At 44.4% G+C, this 25754-nt stretch overlaps 1 protein-coding gene across 6 annotated transcripts in view; it reads right to left on the minus strand.

Annotated features, from left to right (window-relative positions):
• NAALADL2 (N-acetylated alpha-linked acidic dipeptidase like 2) overlaps window positions 1-25754 on the minus strand; it is a 668594-nt gene that overhangs the window by 141970 nt on the left and 500870 nt on the right. For all 6 annotated transcript variants that reach the window (XM_082224107.1, XM_082224108.1, XM_082224109.1 and 3 more), the window contains one exon: window positions 15035-15181. In XM_082224107.1, coding sequence (XP_082080233.1) covers window positions 15035-15181 — 147 coding nt within the window. The remainder of the gene's footprint in view (window positions 1-15034; window positions 15182-25754) is intronic.

Genomic DNA, 25754 nt, shown 5'->3' on the forward strand with positions numbered 1-25754 from the left:
GACAAGCGATCTGATCTAGTAACAGGGCATTCTGAATTCTTCCGAGTCTTTCTTTCTTTGTTGAAAACAAAGAAGCTGTGCTTTGGGTACAGAATAAAGTCCATGTGCTTTTTTTTACGCGGGACTTGCTGATCAGAAGGTCGGCGGTTCGAATCCCCGCGACGGGGTGAGCTCCCGTTGCTTGGTCCCAGCTCCTGCCAACCTAGCAGTTCAAAAGCACGTCAAAGTGCAAGTAGATAAATAGGTACCACTCCGGCGGGAAGGTAAACGGTGTTTCCATGCGCTGCTCTGGTTCGCCAGAAGCAGCTTAGTCCTGCTGGCCACCTGACCTGGAAGCTGTACGCTGGCTCCCTTGGCCAATAAAGCGAGATGAGTGCTGCAACCCCAGAGTTGGCCATGACTAGACCTAATGGTCAGGGGTCTCTTTACCTTTACCCTCTCAGTACACCTGATATATCAAGAAACGACTACAAACATTGTGCAGTCAAGTAAACCACCAGATAAGTATTAGCAGGAGTGCAACTTTGCTTTGGAAGAGTGTTGACTCTCCCTGGCTGTAACCAGGTTTCTGGTTGAATTCAGCCTGTCTTAGATCAGAGAAAGAAAAAGCTCGCCTCTCAAAAGAAATATTAACAGCAGGGCAGTAGAAACTGCCAAAGAGATTGGAGCAACTAGCAGCTAGCTGGCTCTCGGTTTTCCCTTCATCCCATTATGGTTCCATGTCTTTGTATCCAAAATCCAGGAATGATAGGGGTTTTATACATATCCTTTAAACAGAGCTCTGGAGTGAAAATGCCCACTAGGAAGCAATAATGTGAATGAGGCATTTTTTAATGGCTGGCTGTGGTCCTAACAGCAAAGTTTGTTTCCCCTCTGTCATTCTGGAGGGCCGTTATAACACAGACATCTAAGTGAGCTAGCTTAGGTGTCATTCACAAATCCCATGATCCACAGAGGTAAAGAAAAGTTCTATTTATTTAGCTTGCTTGCAGATAGTCAGCTGGTGTGAGCCATCGGTCATGCAGAGGTACTTGCCAGGCAAGTGCTTTATTTTGTTGGAAGCCACCAAGAGTGGCTGGGGAAACCCAGCCAGATGGGTGGGGCATAAATATATTATTATTATTATTATTATTATTATTATTATTATTATTATTATTATTGGAGGCACTGAGGATGAGTTCATAGAACCAAGGGAGCAGTGGCTCCAAAAGGTTTGAGACCCACTATTAAAAAACCTCAGGTTCTGTAATGCAGATTACAGCATCTTACAGCTTAGGCTAATGACAGCTGGCAGTGTTTTTTCTCTCTCTCTTTATTTGCAAATAAATATTCTTTCTTTCAAAAGGTCCCCAGGAGGTGTTACTCCAAGTCCCTTCATGATAAGAGTGATGGGGCAAAAAGCCATCTCAGTAATTTTTCCGTCTCTCTGGAATTCCTTCCCTGGGAGACCCCAACAGGTCACCGCTCTCGCCTCCACTCCCGCCAATTTTGTTGAGAGACATTTTTAATCCAGTTGGTGTTCAGAGGGCAAAGCATATTGCTACTTTAATTCAGCTGGTTATTAGTCATTCTCTGCTTTGCCGTGTTTTGTCAGTCTCTAGGTGTAACTGTTGTACTGTATTGCTTAATTAAGTTTTATTGATATTTGGAGATTGTTTTTATATTACTTTCACATTCGGAGATGGAGAGAGATGGGATTGTGCAGCCTCTCTGTCTCCTCCGTTGAAAGGCTAGCATCTTTCGGCTCCTCCTTCAGCTGCAAAGTACAGCAGACATTTTGTCAGGCTATAAGAGAGGGAGAGAGATCGGAGTGCAGGACTTCAAAGAGGTTGGATGAAATACAGTGATACCTTTAGTTACGGACTCGATCCATTCTGGGGTGCCGTTCAGACCCCAAAAAGTCCATAAATAGAGTGCTGATTCTGTGCATGCACACGGCACGCTAGAGTGCTTCTGTGCATGCGCAAAGTGCACAGAACGCTTCTGCGCACACACACGGGGCGAAACCTGGAAGTGTATACTTCCGGGTTTGCCGCATTCGCAAGCCGAAAAGACGCAACATGAACCTAACACAACACAAGGTATGACTGTACAGTGGTGCCTCGCAAGACGAAATTAATTCGTTCCGCGAGTTTTTTCGTCTTGCTGTTTTTTCCGTCTTGCGAAGCACGGTGTCGGAAAAGTTTTGGAAAAGCTTCAAAAATCATCAAAGTCTTCAAAAACCTCAAAAAAGGCTACCACACCGCGTGCTATGAGTTGCTCCTCGAAGTCAAGTCGCAACTGTATTAACGGTTTTAAGAAAAAGGAAACAAACTTGCAAAGCAAGCCCATAGGGAAAATCGTCTTGCGAAGCAACTCAAAAAACCAAAAACCCTTTCGTTTTGCGAGTTTTTCGTCTTGCGAGGCATTCGTCTTGCGAGGTACCACTGTACCAGCAACATTTCTCTTCTACTTTCCCTGAACTCAGCTACTTGTTACAAGAGCTTTGTAATTAAGAACGGGTCTTGGGATTTATTTTTTCTTCCTCCTCCCCAGTCCTCCTTCCTTTTGTGATGTGTATTTTCAAGTTAAAAGCTTGAGTCCAGGGGTGGTCTAATCACTGATAGTAGTAAGCTGTTGTGGCAGCCTTTTGAAATGCTTTGAATAAACATATTTATTTCTTTATTTAGTGGTCACATCTGACCTGTAGCCTTTTTATTTTAAAATATCAGCGCTGTAAAACATCCTGTTCATTCATTCATTCATTCATTCATTCATTCATTCATTCTTTTAATGTGTTTATATGCCACCTTTCCTCCCAGCACCTCAAGATGGTGAACACAGTTCTCTTCCTCCCCATTTTATGCTCACAGGTAGGCTAGGTTGAGAGAGAGTGAGTGGTCCAAGGCCACCGTGTGAGCTTTGTGGTTGAGTGGGGATTTGAATCCTGACCTCCCAGCACCTGGTCCAATGCTCTAAGCACTACACCACACTGGCTTCTCCTTTCAGACAACAAGGAACCACCTCCAAAATGGAATAAAACTGGAAAAGAGGGGTATAAATAAATAAATGATGCAGTATAGCCCAAGTGTGCAAAACACCAATTACAGGGGGAGGGGGAGAGTATGTTCTCATCTAGGTCTGATGAGGCCCTAAGCTACTGAAGGTAATGGGGCCCTTTATATGTCCAGCTCTCCTTTGTCAACAACAAATTGCCACTGATTTTTGTGTTGAATATATGCTATATGGTAATTTATGGACCTAATAGGTATCTCAAGCCACTTCCACATAACAAAATATGTATTTAATCACACTAATTGTTGAACTGAAATACAATTAAGAAGAAGTATATTAACAGTGAAATACAATGTTTTAGGGTTTTTTAAAAAAAGAAGTCTGGAACGGATTAATCCGTTTTGCATTACGTTCTATGACAAAGCACGCCTTGGTTTTGAAACGCTTTGGTTTTGGAACAGACTTCTGGAACGGATTAAGTTTGAGAACCAAGGTATGACTGTATAAAGAAATGAGCAAACCAGTGATATTTTAGGGAGCAGGCTAGCAGGCGGGGCCCATTACTTGCATCACAGGAGCCTACACAACACAAAACACTGTTGCTGCATGTAGGTTTTATTTTACCTATATTTGTTTTTTATCTTATATTTTGAAAATGTACATCCAGGAATTTCTTCCTTTAAAATTTTTTTGGGGGCCCAAGAGCGTGGGGCCTTAAGCTACAGCTTGTTTAGCTTATACATAAATCCGGCACTGGGTGAACAGGATGCCCCTTCCCTGAGGAATGTCTTCAGTGTTTACAGAGATGTATGGTTAAATCTTTGTGTCAGCTCATTTATCACATGGTACAGATAGCAAGGAATCTAAATATTAAAATAAGATAATGCAAAATAAATTTTACAAATGTAGACAGTGGGGAAACAGTGAGAATGTCAGCAATTGCTCACTTAGCAATTATAACTGTGAGTGTATACCTCTATCTATCTATCTATCTATCTATCTATCTATCTATCTATCTATCATCTATCTATCTATCTATCTATCTATCTATCTATCATCTATCTATCATCTATCTATCTATCTATCTATCTATCTATCTATCTATCTATCTATCTATCTATCATCTATCTATATCATCTGTCACCATCTACCTGTATCTATCGAGAGAGAGGATGCTTTGAAAGTAATAACAGAGGGTGAAAGTTACCTTCAGAAAGTTCTGCATATTTCAAACGAAATAAAAATCATTATGCATTCCCTCCAAAGACGATACAATTTCCAACTGTCAAGACTCTTCAGTGTATTTTAACTGAACACCTACTCTTTGTATCTCCACCCCCCCTTACCCACCCAATTTGCTTTGTGGACCATGATATTACTGTATCTCTGCATAGGCTAGGAGTAACGCAACAACGAAATTTTTATGCTTCCCCCCATCATCTTCTTCTTTTTTTTGGCCTGTACTTGCGTTTGACTGAAGATATGGAAAACAACTTTTATTACTTAGGTGGTAAAAATAAATGTCCTGGAAGCCTTACATAGCCAGAATTTGGACAGCTAGCATAAAATACTTCATGCTAAATTTACATCCATCAATAAATAAGGAGAGAGAGAGAGAGAGAGAGAGAGAGAGAGAGAGAGAGAGAGAAATATCCAGGTTGGTTTTTTAATAATGTACATCACATTATTTTCTGAAACAAACTAATAATACCAACCATAATCTTGATCTACCTGCCTTATTATCGCAGCAGAAGAAAGCACATCACGTTACGAGCTAAACGCTATCAGAAACGGTCAGAATGAAAGGGTTGAACAACAAACAGATAATGTTTTAGAATGGCTATTGGTTATTTTGAGAGCTGGATATGCCTCTAGATTATGGAAGAGCATAAAAGTGAAAAGGATGATGATGGCTGTGCTCTATTTTCCACTTTTAATAAATGCCAATCATCCTCTCCATCCTAGGCTGTTGTCGTAAATGCGGAAACTATCGGGAAATCACTCTCACTGCAGAAGGCTTTCTTCTGTGGCTCAATCAAACTTCACCCAGGGCAATGTGGAAGAGAAAGGGGGACAAAGAAATCTACATCACGATAAGTTAAATTCTGTGGCATGTACAAGTCATGACAATTTGCATTATAAAACCCACACACATTTTGCATATGTAATAGTAATTTTGGTGCTGAAAGAGCCATGAAGGCACCAACAGGAAGACTCATCTCCTCCAGCTCACTAACTGTAATGCCTATTCTGCCTCTGAGATTTAACCATGCATTGCCTGCACAATTTCAAGCATTACCGGAATGCTTAAAGTGCTGTCACATGGATGATAGAGCGAATTTGTTTGCTTCTTCTCCAGAGAGCAGGACCCAACCCAAACGATTTCAATTGACAATGAATAACTTCTCGAGGGTACGAGTGTCTTTCCTGAATCCAGACTGTTTAGGGCTGTAAAGGTTAGAGTCAGGACTTCTACTTGGGACCATGGTTCTTTAATAAAACAAAAAACATTTCTGAGCACAATTCAAAGTGTTGCTGCTGATCTTTAAAGTCCTAAATGGCCTCGGCTCAGTATACCTAAAGGCGTGTCTCCACCCCCATCGTTCTGCCCAGACACTGAGGTCCAACTCCGAGGGCCTTGTGGCAGTTCCCTCACTGCCAGAAGCCAAGTTACAGGGAACCAGGCAGAGGGCCTTCTCAGTGGTGGCGCCCGCCCTGTGGAACACCCTCGCATCAGATGTCAAGGAAATAAACAACTATCTGACTTTTATAAGACATCTGAAGGCAACCCAGTTTAGGGAAGTTTTTAATGTTTGATGTTTTATTGTGTTTTTAATATTCTGTTGGGAGCGACCCAGGGTGGATGTCGAAACAGAACCAGATGGGCGGGGTATAAATAATAAATTATTATTATATTATTATTATAAAACACTCAGGTTTAGGAGTGAGTTTGGGTCATTTTCTATATGAATAAAGGCTAAAGTATTTGAGATGCTGTTGTTAAGATAACTCAGAGGCAAAGGAGATATAAATGATAGAGGTTTATAAAAGATGGAGCATCTGTAAAAGTTACAGTGTTTAATTCCACTCTTTGTCTTGAACTACATTCTCAACATTTTGTTAATCTCTTATAGCAATAGCTTGAATCAATGACAAGCAAAAGAGAAAGACTCAAGCTCTGGACTAAACGTCTCAGCTTAAAAAATACAACTTATGCAGTACTTTGTTTCTCTCTCTCTTGCTCTCCCCCTCCCCCTTCTTCTGCAAGTCAGAGGAGCCAAGTGTTAAGAGAACACATATATACAGCTTTTTTATTTTTGTAATAAGCTCATATGCACAAATCTGTTTACTGGTGGCTCTGTAAACTCAGTCACCATGGCAATGAGGGTGGTGTAAAAGCTTAGCATGACAGGAAGGAAGGAAGGAAGGAAGGAAGGAAGGAAGGAAGGAAGGAAGGAAAGAAAGAAAGAAAGAAAGAAAGAAAGAGAAAAGGATACTCTGGAGAGAGGGACAGAGGGAGAGGAATGACAACAATAGCAAAGGATGGGGCATATCAAGTTGGGAAGGTGGCTTCTGTAGATGAAGGAAAACTTATCCTAATCCTCTGCTTCCTTGCAGGAGAAGAAAATGCTAAGGTTTGTATAAACCCTACACAAATTCAGAGTGGAGTCCCTAAGGTGGTTTTACACCTCCTTCCGGCAACTCAGGCAGCCAAGCAGGAACCAAACATATCGTTCTGCTTTCCTTTGGACCGCTAGGCTGAGAGGGAAGTCTTGTCATCTGAGCAGCCTAGACACACTGCCAAACTTACAATCCATGCATTTATAATACATATGAATGCTACAAATGTGCATGTGTGCGTGCACACACACACACACATTGTATTATTGGTATTATATTTTTGCACTGAGTCAAACAGGAAAAAAATAGACGGCGAAGAAGGAAGAGTTTGTTTTTTGGACTGCTTAAGTTCTATACTGCCCCCACCTCCCCAAGGTATGAAACTGCATGGGTATTAGAAAGATGTTAAGGATAGGCCTCCTAGTCTCAATAAAAGCCATTTAGCCTCCTCAAATCATTACTGGGGATAATTTGTGACAGTGCGTGACAGCATATAGCATAAGCTCTGAGCCACCAAGCCATTTTCAGGGAGAAATGTTAATTAATAATTGAAAACTGTGCGGAGATTATCCAAGATTAACTGTCCACACGACCTATAATATACTCAATAATAAAGCTAATCAGAATCTAATGGCCACTAGCAAGTTTGCTCTTAAGAAAAAACCCATCCACCTGCCCACACAGGCATTTTGTTAAGCATTTAGCTTTCTTCCGCTTCCAGATTCTGCACAGTTCAGGTTAAATGCAGCAGCCGAACAGAGGTGGGGGACTGGGGCAGCAGTCTGAGCACCAGGCCTAGAACTCCAAGGCTCCATCTTGTCAGGTGTCAAATGCTGATAAGGGGCAGCCACCCAGCAAAAACACAGGACACAGTGCCAAACTACATGTTCTGCTTAATGTGACACTTTCTCTCTCTCCTTTAATTATTTTTCAGGTTCAGGGACCAGTATTGTTAAGGAAAGTAAAGAGGGAGGAAAAATGGGTGGCATCCCATGAATTCATTCTGATAGCACAGAGATTTACAATTGTACAGTACAGGCTCTGCATGCTATAAGCCCATCTGCCCCAAAATTATTATGCTTCACGTTCCTTTCCTTTGAGAAGAAGGGCACCTGTGTTTGATGACCTGTATGGATACAGGATAGAGCCACATGGTGCTAGGACACAGGTGGCGCTGTGGTCTAAACCTCTTGGGCTTGCCGATCGGAAGGTTGGTGGTTCAAATCCCCACGACGGAGTAAGCTCCTGTTGCTCTGTCCCAGCTCCTGCCAACGTAGCAGTTCAAAAGCACACCAGTGCATGTAGATAAATAGGTACCACTGTGGCGGGAAGGTAAACAGTGTTTCCATGTGCTCTGGTTTCCGTCACAATGTTCTGTTGCGCCAGAAGCAGTTTAGGCATGCTGGCCACATGACCAAGAAAGCTGTCTGTGGACAAACGCCGGCTCCCTCGGCCTGAAAGCGAGATGAGCGTTGCAACCCCATAGTCGCCTTTGACTGGACTTAACTGTCCAGGGGTCCTTTACCTTTCACCTTACATGGTGCTTGACACCCTACTCGGACAGCCTGGGATGACTTCTTGTAGTGTGGAAGCCGCTTATAAACTTGGCACAGGGGAGATGTCACTGCACCGAGAGCCAATGATCTGGCTCTTAATTTTAATTGTTATGCATAAAGTAAGAATAGTCAAACATATATAAAAGATTAACTACAAAGGAATTAAAATTATAATTACAAACCAAAGATTAGTAGAGGTGTTCTCATTCATAATTAATTGGGGGGCATATAATCAATAGATATAAATGGCAGCTTTGAGGGAGGTTTTATGTAGGAGGTCATGAGGAAAAGGCCATTAAATGAAGCTCAGAGCACCTCCCCTCCCTAAGAAAATCAACAGAAGCACTATATCCTCCTTGGCAACTTAAATTTGACGCCTTGCCTTAATTCATTTTTGCAGTGATGAGTCAAGGTCAATTTTTTATGCAATAAAAGCAATGGATAATCATCAGTCTTTTCCAAAAAGATCTATACCAGGTCTTTGGGGACAATTATGCCAATAATACTCTCTTTAAGATTAGCCTTTTTAAAGACTTAATTGGGGACCAGAGAAAATGTTCCCGTTTTGTCACCGGTTGCAACAATGGTTTAACTACTTAAAGGGAGATGAGGTTTGGCCTGCCTGCCGTACAATTTATGATCCGCGGCAGGTCTCCCATTCAGACTGAACAATACCCTTTCTGAATCCTCCATTATGGTGATATTATCACACCTCCCTCTGGCTATTCATGGCAGAGTGTAATACTTCAAGAAGGTCTGTCCACATAGTCTTATATGCACAGGTACAGAACATATTGCTGATGGAGACATTTTATATGAGAAATCATTTGGAATAGGCATATATGTCTTTGATTATATGTATATGTACATCACATACATATGGTTTTCCCAGTAGTGATGTATGGAAGTGAGAGCTGGACCATAAAGAAGGCTGGTTGCTGAAAAATTGATGCTTTTGAATTATGGTGCTGGAGGAGACTCTTGAGAGTCCCATGGACTGCAAGAAGATCAAACCTATCCATTCTTAAGGAAATCAGCCCTGGGTGCTCACTGGAAGGACAGATCCTGAAGCTGAGGCTCCAATACTTTGGCCACCTCATGAGAAGAGAAGACTCCCTGGAAAAAGATTTCCCTGGGAAAGACGGAGGGCACAAGGAGAAGGGGACGACAGAGGACGAGATGGTTGGACAGTGTTCTCGAAGCTGCTAGCATGAGTTTGACCAAACTGTGGGAGGCAGTGGAAGACAGGAGTGCCTGGCGTGCTCTGGTCCATGGGGTCACAAAGAGTCGGACATGACTAAACGACTAAACAACAACAACTGTTCAGGTACACTCAGCCACTCTGATCTGCAGAACTGGCCCTGTTGCATTTGCCACACAATACTCATTCTGCACTTGTTTTGGTTTTTTTTTAAATCACTTGTTTAGTGGGGCAGCACTGTGGTCTAAACCACTGAGCCTCTTGGGCTTGCGGATCAGAAGGTTGGCAGTTCGAATCCCGGAGAGGGGGTGCGCTTCCGTTGCTCTGTTCCAGCTTCTGCCAACCTAGCAGTTTGAAAGCACACTAGTACAAGTAGATAAATAGATACCGCTGTGGTGGGAAGGTAAACGGCGTTTGCGTGCGCTCTGGTTTCCATCAGGGTGTTCAGTCACAGCAGAAGTGGCTTAGGCATGCTGGCACATGACCCAGAAAGCTGTCTGTGGACCAACTCCAGCTCCCTCGGCCTGAAAGCGAGATGAGCACCACAACCCCATAGTCGCCTTTGACTGGACTTAACCATCCAGGGGTCCTTTACCTTACATGAACTTTGGAATTCCCTGCTCATTGACATCAGGAAGACACCTTTGCTTTACTGCCTACAGTACCTGCTTAAAGAATTTTTTGTTTAGGCATACCTAGCCATACATATAAAATGCTGACATTATGTGTTTTAATTTGGTTTTTAGTTTATCATTAATCTTAATTAATTCTGTATGTTTTAAGTATTTTTTAAAAAAAATGTTTTAATTGTTTTATTCTTCTTGCAATATGCTTCAAGGGTCTTTCCCCCCTTTTTGTTACACTCAAGCAGTAACAAAACTGGATTTCAGCACACATTTATCAGTAAGCACATTTTTGCAATCAATTTCCCCTCATTCTTGTATCTGCAATGTGCTTTTGTATGTTGTTGTCACTCATATCTGCATTTTACGAATGCTTTCCCTAATATATCCCATTTTTGTACACATTATTTGGATGGAGAACTGTGCTGCAACGTTTGGAGAGGCACACATTTCAAGGGATAGCTGCATTACTGTCCATAAATTGTTAAAGGAAGCATGAATAAAGGAAGTGCAAACAGAACCAAATGCCATCTCCATTCCTCGGCGTCACCACCATAAGGTCCTGCCTCTCATTGCCACATATCTCACCTCGGGTGGTAACTATGCCCACTCCAGAAATCTCCCAAGTGGAGGCAGGAGTGTGAGAAGGGACTTTATTTTAGCAGAGGTTTTCCCCCAGTGCCGGATTTACATACAAGCTAAACAAGCTATAGCTTGGAGCCCCACTCTCTTGGGGGCCCCCAATTAAAGAAAAAAACCTGGATGTACATTTCCAAAATATAAGATAAAAAAATAAAAATAAAATCTACATACAGCAACAGTGTTTTGTGTTGTGTAGGCTCCTATTATGCAAGTAATGGGCCCCCAATCTTTTAAAGTTAGAGCTTAATAATTATTCCACTATTAATATACTTCTTAATTTTATTTCACTATTAATATACTTCTTAATTGTATTTCAGTTCAACAATTACTTTGATAAAATACATATTTTGTTATGTGCAGATGGCTTTAGATACCGATTAGGTCCAGAAATTGCCATATAGCATATATTGAAAACACACAAAAAAGCGACAAATTGATGTTGATGAAGGACAGCTGGACATATAGGGCCCCATTACCTTCAATAGCTCAGGGCCTCATCAAACCTAAATCCAGCCCTAAATTCCCCCAAAAAAGTTAATTCAAAATGGCAGAGTTTCTCTTTTAATCAATTGCAATTGTATGAAATAACGTTGTGTTGTTTTTGTTTTTAAGTTTGTTTACTGCCCTGAGTTCTTGTACTTGAGAAAGGTTAAGTCTCTCTTTCTTTCTCTCTCTCTCTCATAGATGACTGAAAGAAAAATGGCTTCTGCGCATGCTTTGATGTCATCGGAGCCCATAGATTCTTATATAGATTAGTGAACACACAGCTCTGGAACGGAAGTTGCATAGAACAGCTGTTAAGTGACAAAAGAAATGAGCATTGGACCACAAGCCTGTCATAAACATTGCACTCTTAATCAGAGAACATCTGCTTTTCCATTTCTTTTACGACAACCTCTGCCTTATACTTAATCTGAAACAGAATGATTTTCCTAATAAGGTGCAACAGTGTTTTACAAATTGAAAAGCCTCCCTGCTAAAAAGAAAGGATACCAACTACAGACGTTTCAATTAACACAACCATTTCTTATAAAATGTGTCTGTGCAGAGTGGAAGGGGGGGCGGGCGTTGGGCAGGGTGGAAGAAATGACTCCACCATTTGGCAAACCCAGAGATTGCTCTGCGTTTGCGGAAATTTAATTATGGGCAAATTAGTGGTGCAGATGCCGACGCACAACGGGTTCCAAGCTCCCGCTACTCGATATGAGCTTTTCATTTAAGCGGGTAATGGAATGTGCATGGAAGAAATAAAATAATGCAACTTCTCCAAAAGGACAATTGACAGAAAACACATTTAAAATATTGGGTGTGTTATACCACAGCTGCAGAAACATGTTTTCCCAAGTATGTTGGTTTCATATGCGCATAAGGACATGAGATGAGCTTGGTGGATCAGGTGAATGGCTGTGTTCTCACAGAGGCTAACTAGATGCTTGTGGGAAACCCACAAGCAAGATTTGAGAACAAGAGGGATTTCCCGCTTCCTGTCATTTCCAGAAACTGACATTCAGATGCATTACTGCTTCTGACTATGGAGTCTGAGCATAGCCCTTCCTGCTAGTAGCCCTCTCTAGGAATGATCGCTGGGTTGTGGAGCACACTTCCGCCCGCGGGCTGCCTCAGTTGTCTGCACGCGTGACCTTGGGGTGCGGAGCGCACTTCCCCTCACAGGTAAAGCCACAGCTGTCTGAACATCTTGCCCTCTCTCTAACCTTTTGCGGTCTCAGTAGTCTGCCGTGTCCTGTCTGTGACCTTTGCCTCAGAGACCTTTGTCTCCTTTGTCATACATTGTGCAAGGGTAAAATGACTTGGTGGAAACAGGTGCCAAAATAACTTTGTACTACCCCTCAATCTTGGGATTGGAAGATGTGTGAAGGTCACAGTCCAAAATGTATCTGACTGGTTTTGCATATTATGCCAATAAAAGGAGCCTCCACAGAGCTAGCCAGCAGCTTGCTTGCAGCTCGCCTGCGCACAGCTCACCTGCAGTACCAACTCCTGCCTCATGTCCTTCACTTCACCCTCGATAGCCCTCTCCTCCATGAATTTGTCTGATTTTCATGCAAATACAGTCATGCAAATTGGTGGCCATCACTGCCTCATGTGGGAGTGAATTCCATAGTTCAACTATGCACTGTGTAAATAAGTGCTTTCTTTTATAATAAATAATAATATTTGTTTATTTATACCCTGCCCTTCCCGGTTCAAAAACCGGGCTCAGGGTGGCTAACAAATTTAAAACACTTTAAAACAGTAAATTATAAAAGTAGCATAAAATACAGTATAAAAACATGAATAACAATAAAATTCAAAAATCAAGAATCAATTAGATAATCCCCAGGGCTAGCTGGCTGAATGGGTCCTACTTGGGCCAGTGAGGAGGCCAGGGGAGAATTAGCTGGGGGGTCTCAGAGTGGGTGATCTTCATAAAAGGGGAGGGGGAGGGAAGAGAAGGGAAGGGAAATAAAAGATCAGGCTGAATTCAAATTAAAGCCAGGCAGAATAGCTCTGTCTTACAGGCCCGATGGAAAGAGATTAAATCCTGAAGGGCCCTAGTCTCATGGGACAGAGCATTCTACCAGGTTGGAGCCATCATTGAAAAGGCCCTGGCCCTGGTAGAGTCTGACTTCCTAAGGGCCTGGGACATCTAAACTATGGTTATTCGTGGACCTTAAGGTCCTCTTCAGGGCATATCAGGAGAGGCGGTCCCATAGATGAGAGCCCTAAGCCACTGAATCTTCCACCATTCAGCTTTGTCAAATATCTGCAAGTTCTAGTGCAAGAAGAAGAAGAAGAGGAGGAGGAGGAGGAGGAGGAGGAGTTTGGACTTGATATCACACCCTTCACTCCCCTTAAGGAGTCTCAAAGCGGCTCACAATCTCCCTTCCTCCCCCACAACAAACACTCTGTGAGGTGAGTGAGGCTGAGAGACTTCAGAGAAGTGTGACTGGCCCAAGGTCACCCAGCAGCTGCATGTGGAGGAGCGGGAAAGCGAACCCAGTTCACCAGATTACGAGTCCACTGCTCTTAACCACTAGACCACATTGGCTCTCTAGAACATACACAGGAGTGCCTCCTCTGCCAGATGCCCGTTGTGTTGGGAGCATTGTTGTAAACTCAGAACCAAGACAAAGTTAGCCTTGTTGTCATTTGTAAATGTGAAACATCTCCACATTTCACTTTGAAATTGTACTATCTTGCAAACATTAAAAAACCCTAAATAGGGATTGCCAACTTCATTTCCCTCCAAATGCTCTACATCCAACAGCATTCATCATTTATAACAATAAATTATGTCATGCCATTTACTCTGATTTCTTTTCTTTCTTCCTTTTTGTTTTTTAAGACAAGAAACAAAAATTCTCCCAACTCAGTTTGGTTCCAGTTTGGGCCAGACTAGTTTGGGAGCCCCGTGATCAGTGCTTACTTGCCTTTAAAAGAAAATGCTAATAGCATCTAAGGGCAGATGGGAGTGGGGTGCACAGAGGACAGGCTGGTGAAATCAGATTATTCAGATTGGGACTGGAGCAGGGAGGGCTAACCTGAATTGTACCTATGTGGTTTCCCCTGCAGGGCAAATGGTTGCAGAAGGGGACACTTCAGACTGTAAAAAAAAGAGGGTGTTTCTGGAGTTGCAGAAGGGGTTAACTCTCTCCCAGTGTTGTGGTCCCGATCCAAAATCACACACACACACACACACACACACACACACACACACACACGTTGCTATTAACATTCTCTTTAAAGTGCATAGGATGGTATCTCAGAACTCCTGGTGCTGCAACGGTTTGCCCGTAAAACTTGGGAGGTAAAAGAAATCATTGCGGCAATAAATTATGATGATGGGGGCGGTGATAATAATCCTTTAACATATTTAACGCAGGCAGAAAAAAGTTCCCTAGAAATACTGGTATCATTTTTCTTCTCTCCACTCACATATTCCTCCCCTGTCCTCTTATTTTCTAGGCAAAGAATGCTTTGTATACATATAATCCCCTTGCGCTTAATATCGGGGACAGCACACAAGCCCATCCTTCAGCGTAAAACAGCAAAAACACACACAAAAAACCCCCACTTTGCACATCCCATGTCGCTTTGAATATTACAATTATGTTCCGATGTTAATCCTGCTGCAGCAATTTCCTTGTTATGATTGCCTGCGTGAAAATGCAAGAGACAGCGCACATTTCCCTTTCCAATGGAACATGACACACACTTCGAGAGAGCTGATGAGACCAAATACTCTGCAGGAACATCCATACCTTTCAAGAGAAGCAAACAAATGAGCCAGCAGCTTCTGACAAGCCATCTACTTGATAGGGGCAGAATTTGCTGAGGGAAGCCAGATTTGGCTTTCTGATTAGCCTGTCCTATCTGGTGATTTCATTAGCAATTACCTCTAATGCTGTCGAATCTTGGTATGAAAATTGCAGAGCCGGGACCCCCAGATGGTTGATAAAATAATCAGAATCGCCTTGCATTTGCACGGAACTGACATTAAATTCTGCACATTTGTCTTGTCCAAGACAGGTGAAGTTGTGCCTCTGAAAAACATAAAATTAAATTCAAGGTTAGTTTTGGGAGTCACACGTACAGCTATATTAAGTTTATCAAAACTACAACAAATGTAGGTGATGTTTTCCTAAGCACATTAACCACCAGTATGCCTAGAGTTTCGGTCAGCAATGCTACAATTTAAATGAATGTATTTTAAGAAATGTGCATGCTATTGTTGATGTAAAGACAAAGACAAATGCAATGCATTTGACTTGGGAGTCCGAACAGCAGCATGCACAATAATACTGTTTTATTATTGATCATTTCAACAGGGTTCACAATGATTTATCATACATATTTAGCCTCGCAAGCCTAAGACGTGGTGTAGGATGTTGTGACTGGAAAGCTCAAGACCCTTAGGAACAGTGGAAAATAAACCCATTAGTGTGAACCTCAGCTGAGGTTGTCTTCTGCCTTACCTCTGGTGGGAAGACAGGTGAACTAATGGCAGTGTACTGGAAGAAGCAAAGATCACCAGTGTCAAAGCAATGATTCTTCAATATCAGCTTTGTTGGACTGGTCATGTTGTGCGGATGCCTGATAATTGTCTTCCAAAGCAACTACTCTATTCTGAACATAAAAATGGAAAGCGTAATGCTGGTGGTCAACAAAAAAGGTTCAAAGACTCTCCTAAGGCAAATCTTTAAAAATGTAGTATAAACACTGACAACTGGGAAACACTGGCCTGCGAGTGCTCCAATTGGAGAACAGCCTTTACCTAAGGTGTCATGGGTTTTGAAGACACCTGAACTCAGGACGAAAGGGAGAAACGTGCTAAGAGGAAGGCACGTTTGGCAAACCCTCACCATGCTCAACTCCCACCCAGAAACCCATGTCCCCACTGTGGAAGGATGTGTGGATCCAGAATTGGCCTCCACAGTCACTTTTGGACTCACTGCTAAAATCGTGTTTTGGGAGACAATCTTACTTGGCTACGAGTGATCACCAAAGAAGAAGAAGACTTCTGGTGTCTCCTTCTTCAATGTCTAGTACAAACATGCTCCTGCTCATTCCACTTTCTGTGTGTACCAGAAACGTCTCACATAAGGGCCTGGGTCTCTTTTTGTTTTACCTCACTGCATTGATTTTGAAAGTGAGAGAGTGCCCCTTTTCAGAGTCCTCCACAAAACATGGAGACCTCAGGGGTGGGCAATCACCAGAGCTTCTTGCCAATGGTGAACCAGTGCATGTAGATGTGAAAACTTGTATGGATGCCCAAAAGGAAGGAAGGAAGGAAGGAAGCTTTCAAAGGAAAGGAAAGCAGCAACAGAGCAGTAATGTAGCTTCAAGGCTTCCTGAATCTACCAAAGAAAATGAGTTGCTTAGAACAACTCTTCGGGAAATAGATTTTTCCATCTCATGGGGATTTCTAAATCATTGACAGCAACGATTGGCTTGAGCTGGGGTGGGGTGGGGGGAGTGAATTAAAAAACAAAACTTCATGGGGAATTAAGTTTAGAAAAGGAAGCAAGGCCTTTCCAGTGGATGCACATCATATGAACCATTTACCAGTGCAAATGAACAGAACAACCAATGTCAGCTTTGCATATCCTCATTCATAAATTCATCCCAGACGGTTTTTGCACAAATCTTCATTTGGAAGAAGAAGAAAAAGGCCATCCACCACAATGGGTAGCGGAGCACTTGGCTGTGAGTTCTGGAAGACCTGCTCCTTGCCATGCTAGACTTTTCTCACCTAGTCTGAGAGGATGGCTCCAGCAACAAGGGCTGTGGCTGCTGAAGAGGCCAGAGACCATCTTGGCTGTCCCTTTGGGCAGACCCAGGTCACTGAGCATGAGCTTCCAAAGCCGCTGCCCACCATAAACCACCATGGGCAGGATTGATAGAAAAAGCAGTGGCAATGTGCTATGCTTAACGAACATTTGTTGTTCTCTTGTTAATTATGATATTTTAAATGTGCATTTTATATTTGACTTTATTTAGTAAAGTTTAAGGATTTTGTTTTTAACTTTGCTGCAATAATTGTGCATTTTGTAGCTGACCTCTGGAATGTTTTGTTTTGGGGAAAAAGAAGAAGGTAATATTTTAGTTTCCTGTTAATTATGTTGCTTGGAATGTACTTGCCTTTCTTTAGTAATGTTTCATTCTGCATTGTTTTATTTGATGTTTTAATGTGTTTGAGAAACCACTTTGAGTTGGTTTCTTAAAAAAATATAAACCGGTATAGAAATGAACAATAATGATAGTGATAATTGGGCGAGGGGGTGGGCATTCGAAGGGCCCCTGGAAACATGGATCTGATCCTGATCAGGCTGTGTAAAATCACCCTACTTTCAGGGTGTACATGTTACGTACACTTAGTGAGCCTAGATTTTTCATGCCTATAGTCTGCAGAGCCCTATGGTCAGAAATGTTGTAGTCAGGATCTCATAGAATCATAGAATTGTAGAGTTGGAAGGGACCCTAAGAGCCATCTATTTCAATCCCCTACAAGGCAGCAACCTCAGCTAGATCATACATGGCAGATGGCCATCTAACCTCTGCTTCAAAACCTCCAAGGAAGGAGACTCCACAACCTCCTGAGGGAGACCGCTGAACAGCTAGAGAATAGGGTGTCCCACGGGTCAATGCAAAACACAAGTTCGCTCCATCTGAAATGTGTGGAAGAGGGAGTGGGACCATACCCAGTGACCCCACCCTTAGCTTAACGTCTAAACAGAAGGTCTGTAGACCTTTCGATTGATATGGTATTATGTAAGAAGGTAAAAGACCCCTGAGCAGTTAACTATGGGGTTGCGGCACTCATCTCACTTTGAGGTCGAAGGGAGGCGGCGTTTGTCCACAGACAGCTTTCTGGGTCATGTGGCCAACATGACTAAACCACTTCTGGTGCAACAGAACACCGTGATGGAAACCAGAGTGCACAGAAACACTGTTACCTTCCCGCCGCAGTGGTACCTATTTATCAACTTGCACTGGCATGCTTTTGAACTGCTAGGTTGGCGCGAGCTGGGACAGAGATGGGAGCTTACCCCATCGCGGGGCTTCGAACCGCCAACTTTCTGATCAGAGGCTCAGTGGTTTAGACCAGTGTTTCCCAACCACTGTTCCGTGGCACACTAGTGTGCCGTGAGATGTTGCCTGGTGTGCCGCAGGAAAAATTAAAAAATTTGAAAGATTTTTTTTTTAAAGTCAAATTTTCGATTGGGGCGCCGTCACTAGATGACCCCTGGGGTTCCCTCCCTCCCTCCCGCTCTGCGCCTCCCTCCTCCTCCTCCTCCTCCGGGGAGGCCCTTCCTGGCTCTCGGCCAAGGCTTGGCGGCTGCCACTCACTCACTCGCTCGCCCACCCGTCCCTCCATCCCTGCACCCGGACTCTCTCCCTCTGTCCCCGGCGCGGGGGCTGCCAGGATCCGTAGTCCCCTCGCCCTTGGGCTCCGCGCCCGCGCGGGGTGCGCGAACTACGTTTCCCAGCGTGGCCTGGCGGGCCGGGCGTTTTGTTTGAAGCGCTCTTCTCCCGGCCATGGAATGAGCGCAGTGGCGGCGGCCGGGCGGGCAGGGGCTCTTCCGCGCAGACCCCGCGCAGCCTGCCTGCGCCCCCACGGAGATCGGGCGGCAGGATGGAGCCCGGGGATCCCCGCGGAGGCGGAGGCTGCCCCCCCCAGGTAGGGCTGCGTCGGGGGGGTTTTCTGTTTGCAATGCTGCATCCGCGCTGGAGGGGACGCATCGGACCGCGGGGAGACCCCTTGGCGGGCGTGCAAGGCAATGCATGCGTGCAGGCGTTGCATGGAGTGCAGTGCAATGCAATGGCAACGCGGCGCCCTGCATGCATGCATGCAACTTCCACCGGCGCTCCGGACTTGGCAGGTGAGGGGGGTCCCCAGTGGGCGGCAGAGATAGCCGGGAGGGCGAAGGGGAGCCGGGGGGAGCAGCGCTGCTCCCCGAGCCGAGCCCGGGGGGAAACTTCGGCGTCGTTGCGCCGGGTGTTGGAAGCGGAGGCTGGCGGGGGCCCCTCACCTGCAAAACCTGGTCGCCTCTCATATATTTCGTGCATTGCATTCATCGCCCGCTTTCTCCTCCAAGGAGCTCCCGGGGGCGCGCGTGGTTCTCCCCGTGTTATCCTCGCAACAACAGCCCTGCGAGGTGGGTCAGGCGAGTGGCCCAAGGGAGCACCCAGGGATTGTCCTGGCCAGGTGGGGTGATTTGAACCCTGCTCTCTGCCCGGTCTTCGTCCTCATTTAGCTCCCACATGTGCATGACTGTGCATGACTGAGGTTTTCCCCCCTCGTCTTGGCTATGGTGTGAGTCTGTCCTGTTAATTAATGGGGTTCTGCCTTCGGAGAAGATGAGCCAGCCCTCAAGGAGGTGATTATGTAATTTGCTAGCAATTCATGTCCCTCCCGGCGTGACGCTGCACGCTGACGTCACGGGGCTGTAATGGTGGTGTGCCTCGAGATTTTTTTCATGAAACAAGTGTGCCTTTGCCCAAAAAAGGTTGGGAAACACTGGTTTAGACCACAGTGTCACCCATGTATTATGGTATTAAGTATCTACAGGTGTCCCATATGATTGGGAACCCTGAATGTGCAAATTTTCCAATTCCACATCGCACCTATGTACATACATCTGCAAATGCAGACAGAGGCAAACTCTAGCCCTCCAGATGTTTGGGACTACAATTCCCATCATCCCTGACCGCTGGCCCGGTTAGCTAGGGATGATGGGAATTGTAGTCCCAAACATCTGGAGGGCCGGAGTTTGCCTATACCTGTGCAAATGCATAAACATCTCTAATCATACCTTGAGATCAAGGTGTAAACGCTTAATACAAGCTGGAGATTTCAGGAGGGGCTCCAGCATACCATCCATGCACAGCTGCAACATCTGCATGACCACTTATCACAGTTGACATAGTGCCCTCCTGTCCAGCTGTTTGAGCAAAGGAGGGATCTGCACATGAGCACCCTGCAGTTATTTATTGTTCACTTATTTCATTAAATTCTATCTTGCCTGATCGTGAAAACAAAGCAAAGAGGTTTTCAGAAAGAAGAAAGCAATAAAATTATGGGCAAAAAAAGCAGGTAAAGTCAGCTGTTTAAAACTTTCACAAAATTAAAAATCATATGTACTGCTGTTGTGCTGAACAGACAGCAAAGCCCAGAAGGCAGCAAGTGACCTCAGGCCAGTCTACACAAGTTGTGGCCCACCAAGCCTAAAAATAGCCTGAAAAATAAGTGACATGGCTTGCCAGACACTTGACAGTGTCCCTGTTTTTGCAGTTCAGGTAATTCTGGTTTACAGCGCCCTTGGTATAATGCATGCGTAGAATTGGGAAAGGACCTCCAAGAGGTGTTTGGTTTGGTGGGTCACCAATTACACAGAGTTGTCGTTAAAGAACACAATCAAATTCAGCAAATTGCTTCAGATAGCAGCTGATTCCTGTTCAACCAAACCCCTCACACCTTGGTTCTTAATTTATATCTACCCTCTTGAGCTTTCTTGAATCAGAGTTTACAAACACTTCAGAAAGATATTTAACAACCTCACACTGTGTGCCAGTTTAGAAATGCAGATTTCTTACTTTTCTTTAAAAAACAACAACACAAAACCCTACACTCCCCCAATCCTGATACACAAACATGCATGTCTTGTATTGTGGCACTGATCTGTTGATTAATGGGGATTGTGGCATGCTAAATCACTTAAGCAGTCACTGAAAGACAAGAATTAAACTACTTTATTTTAAAGAAATGTTGCAGTCCTTCACTAGACAGACCTTAGAATAGCCACACAATTTCTAAGTACTTACCTTAAGATTGACTTGCCCTCAAACTTACGGCAAGTTTGATATGGCATCAGGAATATGTCCCCACTACACCCCTTCAGTACTTTACTTATTACATCACACACAGGGACACTCTAAAGTTTCCGTAACTCTGGATATTTATTTATTTACTTATTTATTTGACTTCTATACCACCCTGAAGATCGAAGGGCAGTTAACAATTTAAAAACCACAAAAATACTTACCAGCACCCACCCCTGCAACCGTTTAAAAGGTCATAGATTGTTTAATCAGCCGAAGGCCTGGAAGAAGAGGAATGTTTTTGCCTGGCACCTAACAATATGTAACTAAGGCACTGGGCGGGCCTCTCTGGGGAGAGCATTCTACAAATGGGGAGCAACCACAGAAAAGGCCTGTTCTCGTGATGCTGCCTTCTGGTCCTCATTCCAAGGTGGATAGCTGGTCTGTCTAGCTCAGTGTTATCCATCCTGATTCACTAAGGATTTCCAGGATGTTAGAGAGAGGACATTTCCAACCTCACTAGATGATACCAAGAACTGAACCTGAATCTTTCGTTCATGCAAAACAGATACTCTACCACTGAGCTACATTCTTTTGCTTGAAATAATAATAATACAATAATAATTTATTATTTATACCCCGCCCATCTGGCTGAGTTTCCCCAGCCACTCTGGGTGACTCCCAATCAAGTGTTAAAAACAGTACAGCATTAAATATTAAAAACTTCCCTAAACAGGGCTGCTTTCAGATGTCTTTTAAAGAGAAGATAGCTGCTTATTTCCTTCACATCTGAAGGGAGGGCGTTCCACAGGGTGGGCGCCACTACTGAGAAGGCCCTCTGTCTGGTTCCCTGTAACCTCACTTCTTACAATGAGGGAACTGCCAGAAGGCCCTCGGCGCTGGATCTCAATGTCCAGGCTGAACGATGGGGGTGGAGATGCTCCTTCAGGTATAAAGGACCGAGGCCCTTTAGGGCTTTAAAGGTCAGCACCAACACTTTGAATTGTGCTCAGAAATGTACTGGGAGCCAATGCGAATCTCTCAGGACCGGTGTTATGTGGTCCCCGCGGCCACTCCCAGTCACCAGTCTAGCTGCCGCATTCTGGATTAATTGCAGTTTCCAGGTCACCTTCAAAGGTAGCCCCACATAGAGCGCATTGCAGTAGTCCAAGCAGGAGATAACTAGAGCATGCACCACTCTGGCAAGACAGTCTGCGGGCAGGTAGGGTCTTAGCCTGCGTACCAGGTGGAGCTGGTAGACAGCTGCCCTGGACACAGAATTAACTTGTGCCTCCATGGACAACTGTGAGTCCAAAATGACTCCTAGGCTGCGCACCTGGTCCTTCAGGGGCACAGTTACCCCATTCAGGACCAAGGAATCCCACACCCATCTGTCCCCTGTCCCCCCAAAACAGTACTTCTGTCTTGTCAGGATTCAACCTCAATCTGTTAGCTGCCATCCATCCTCCAACCGCCTCCAGGCACTCACACAGAGTGAAAAACCCTCTCATTCCAGATGGGACCCAAAGCAAATCAATCCCCCCCCCGGGGGGAGTTGATAAAGTGGGAAGCAGGCCTATATAAGGAACTTTACACGTTTCCTTAATGCAGGAGACAGTGACAAACACAGCAATCCGAAGAGGAGAAGGTATTTGCTTGGGGATCAGTTTAACATCTTGGCATCAGCTGTTCAAGCACATTCTCTTCTCTGAAAAAATTCTAAGCACACCGGGAAATTCCAGGGGCAAGAAGAGAGAAGATGGATTGTTAACATTAATTAATTTGCCAGTGCATTTAGCTTACTTTTTCAAGCCGGTTTCTCTAGCTTTTGCTGCTCGACATTCTGATTATTGTAATGCTGCCAGATTTTATCAGGCACACCGTATGGCATCCCTGTTTGCTACACTGCACACAGCATCTTTTAAAGGATACGTTCAGAGGGAATGGTAATGCGGGAGGAATTCATTTCAATTAGATGTTGCCACTTGCAATTCCCTCCTTGTCAGCAATCTGGTCAGCTTCAGCTGCATGCTCTGGCCCTCAAACGATTGTTCAGTAGCAAGAGAACAAGTAGCCTTCCCCAGCTTTGGCACCTTCTGGATGGTTCGTACTACGACTCCCATCAGCCTTGAGCATTGACAACGCTTGGTGAGGCTGATGGGAGGTGGAGTCCAACAACATCTGGAAGGCCAAAGGAGCCTCCACCCAGAGGAAGACTCTTAATTAGGATTTTCCCAGACATTACCAGGATTTGAAAGGCAGAATTGACATCCGGGGGGGGGGGAGAGATTCTGAAAGGTGGCACTTTGTCATGGATACTTAAAAAAAGCTCTATAATTTTGGGGTCTTCCTGAGAAAAGCTCAACAACTTTTACCTTTTGAGATAGTTTCTCAAAATTCTAGTTTTAACTGCAGGGAGTGCTGAAAGAACTACTGTTCCCAGAATGCATTGTGTCCAGGTTCACTTCTTCTGGGCTGTTGGAGGGAGAGGAGAGGGAGAGAGACATTGGCAGAAGAAGTAAGGTAAACAAACCTCCATTTTGCTTCTCATTGCTGCTCCTGCTTCTGCCAAGAGGGTAAGAAGGAAGGGAAAGCATCTTTAGATACTATCTCCTTGGGGAGACAAGAGGGCGACAGAAACAAGAAGGGGCAAGACAACACCGTTGGAAAGTTCCCCCTCATTTCAGATTTGGGGTGGAAGGATTGGAACCCCCCATCCAATTGGAGGAGAAACTTGGAGGGTTCTTCCATCTCTAAATACATGCTCACATTTTTATGCACTATGTACAAGTTGTCTCGAACGTAGAAGAAGGTGAGGTACAAATGAGACGTAATTTTCAAGACGATACTTACGGGCATGCATCCTGCTCAAAAAATGTTAAGGGGTTTTTCTCATCTCTGGTTGATGAAAAAAACACTGCTTATGAGTAACGAGATAGAGTATTTTATAATATGGAAAATGAATTTCCAATACCAACAAGGGGTGTTTAAAATTTTATAATGTAATTATGTAGTGCTGAGCAGTATTTTTATTAAATAGCATCATCCCTCATGTACGCAATATTGATGAATTTGTGACATTGGTGTACTAGATCAATAGTACTTGTATCTCAATGCCTAACTGCTTGGTTCAACTTTTATTGCACTAAGTATCAGAATATAAATGGCCCCGTAAAAACATAAACCTGAGAAATACTGTTTAACTTTGGTTAAAGAAGTCTTGACTCCTTAGTTCTGAGGACATTTACATAGAAGCAAAGAATAAATTCAGGGGTCAGAGGAAAAAGTCAATTAGAAGGCTCAAATATTGGAGGAGAGACAGTACTGCGAAATATACTGCTCATATACACCACCCACTTGGTGTCTACCAGATTCTCTGGACTCCAGGAGGGCCTGCCCAAGACATTTTGGTACCTGAGGCGAACCACAATATTGTAGCTCCACACCAGGGAAGAAGCAGCGAATGAAGATCTACATCAGGAAGAAGGTGGGGGAATCAAATCAAAAGATGTAATGGTGGGGAGGGGCCCACTCTGAATCATGCTGGAAGGATCCAAAGCCCAGGAAACCTCAGAAAGCAGCCCCCTGCCTTTTCCCCCTCAGGGGTGGGAGGAGACCAGCAATGCCTGCTATTCACCAAGAGGCTGCTGTAGAGGCTACATGGGGCAGGGGAACTGCTGAGGAGGGGGCAGATCCAGCCTCCAAAGAGTGCACCATAGCTGTTGCTACAGCAGCAGCAGGCGATGCATTCCTTGCAGGCTGGATCTGCCGCCCATGTGAATCCTGCAACCCGAGGTGATTGCCTCCCCTTGTCTCATGGGTGGGCCGGCCCTGGGTTTCAGTTCCCAACACAGCCATCCTTGTTGAGGCAGATGGGAGTTGCGTGCTCCAAAACATCAGGAGGACACCCCAGGGCAGATCTACTGTGAAGCTAATGAAGCTTAAGATTCATCCCGGAGAGACCCCGGAATCGACTTTAGTCCACATTGCTTTTTTAAAAAGGGTGGGTGGGTGTCTAGTAGACCTAGTTTGAGTTACATTGATTTGCGTCAAACTGATTAATTGTCAGGTTTCGCGCTTCTCCCACGCAAGACATGGAACGCTGGCAGTTTAAGTAGCTGAGGTTTATTTCTCAATAACAGGCTTACAGCAGTCAAAGCTTCCACAACGCATCCTTCACCGTCAGAGTCAGTTGACTCAACTGGCTTCTGACCCCTCCCAAGGCCAGATATATACCACTTCCTTCCCCACCTCCTGCTGGCCTGCCTCTGCTCTAGTCACTTGCTCCGCCTCCTACTTCTTGGTGACTCAGGTGCAGCCAATTCCTCTTTTTCTGCAGATTCCTCTCTGCCTGGCGTGTCCCTGACATTAATCTTTTGTTGTATATAGTTCAACAATCCCAAAGTTTGAGAGTCAGTAGCACAGGCATTGTAAGGGTGTGGTGCTCTGTTGTGGAACAATCCCATTGAAAAAGATAACAGTGGTTACCTAGACCTTACTGCTGGTTGTGAAGGGGCCCCCATAACAATTCAAGCTTCAGGGCCCCAACAGTGTAAGTCCGCCACTGAGGACACCGCCAGGGGGTAATGGTATGCACACAAAAAAGGAGCGTTACCAGGTCATCTCCCCACAAAGGAGAACCTCACGGATATATATGTGGGTCATTGCCCGACAATATTCATTAATTCAGGACTGAGCAACTTGGGGCCTTCCCGTTGTTGTTAGCTCCCACCAGCTCTAGCAAACATGGCCAATGTTCAAGGATGATAGGCATTACTATTCTCCAGCCTTGCA

This window comes from Podarcis vaucheri (genome assembly GCF_965113315.1).
Source record: "Podarcis vaucheri genome assembly, chromosome: 5".
NCBI classification, from domain to species: Eukaryota; Metazoa; Chordata; class Lepidosauria; order Squamata; family Lacertidae; genus Podarcis; species Podarcis vaucheri.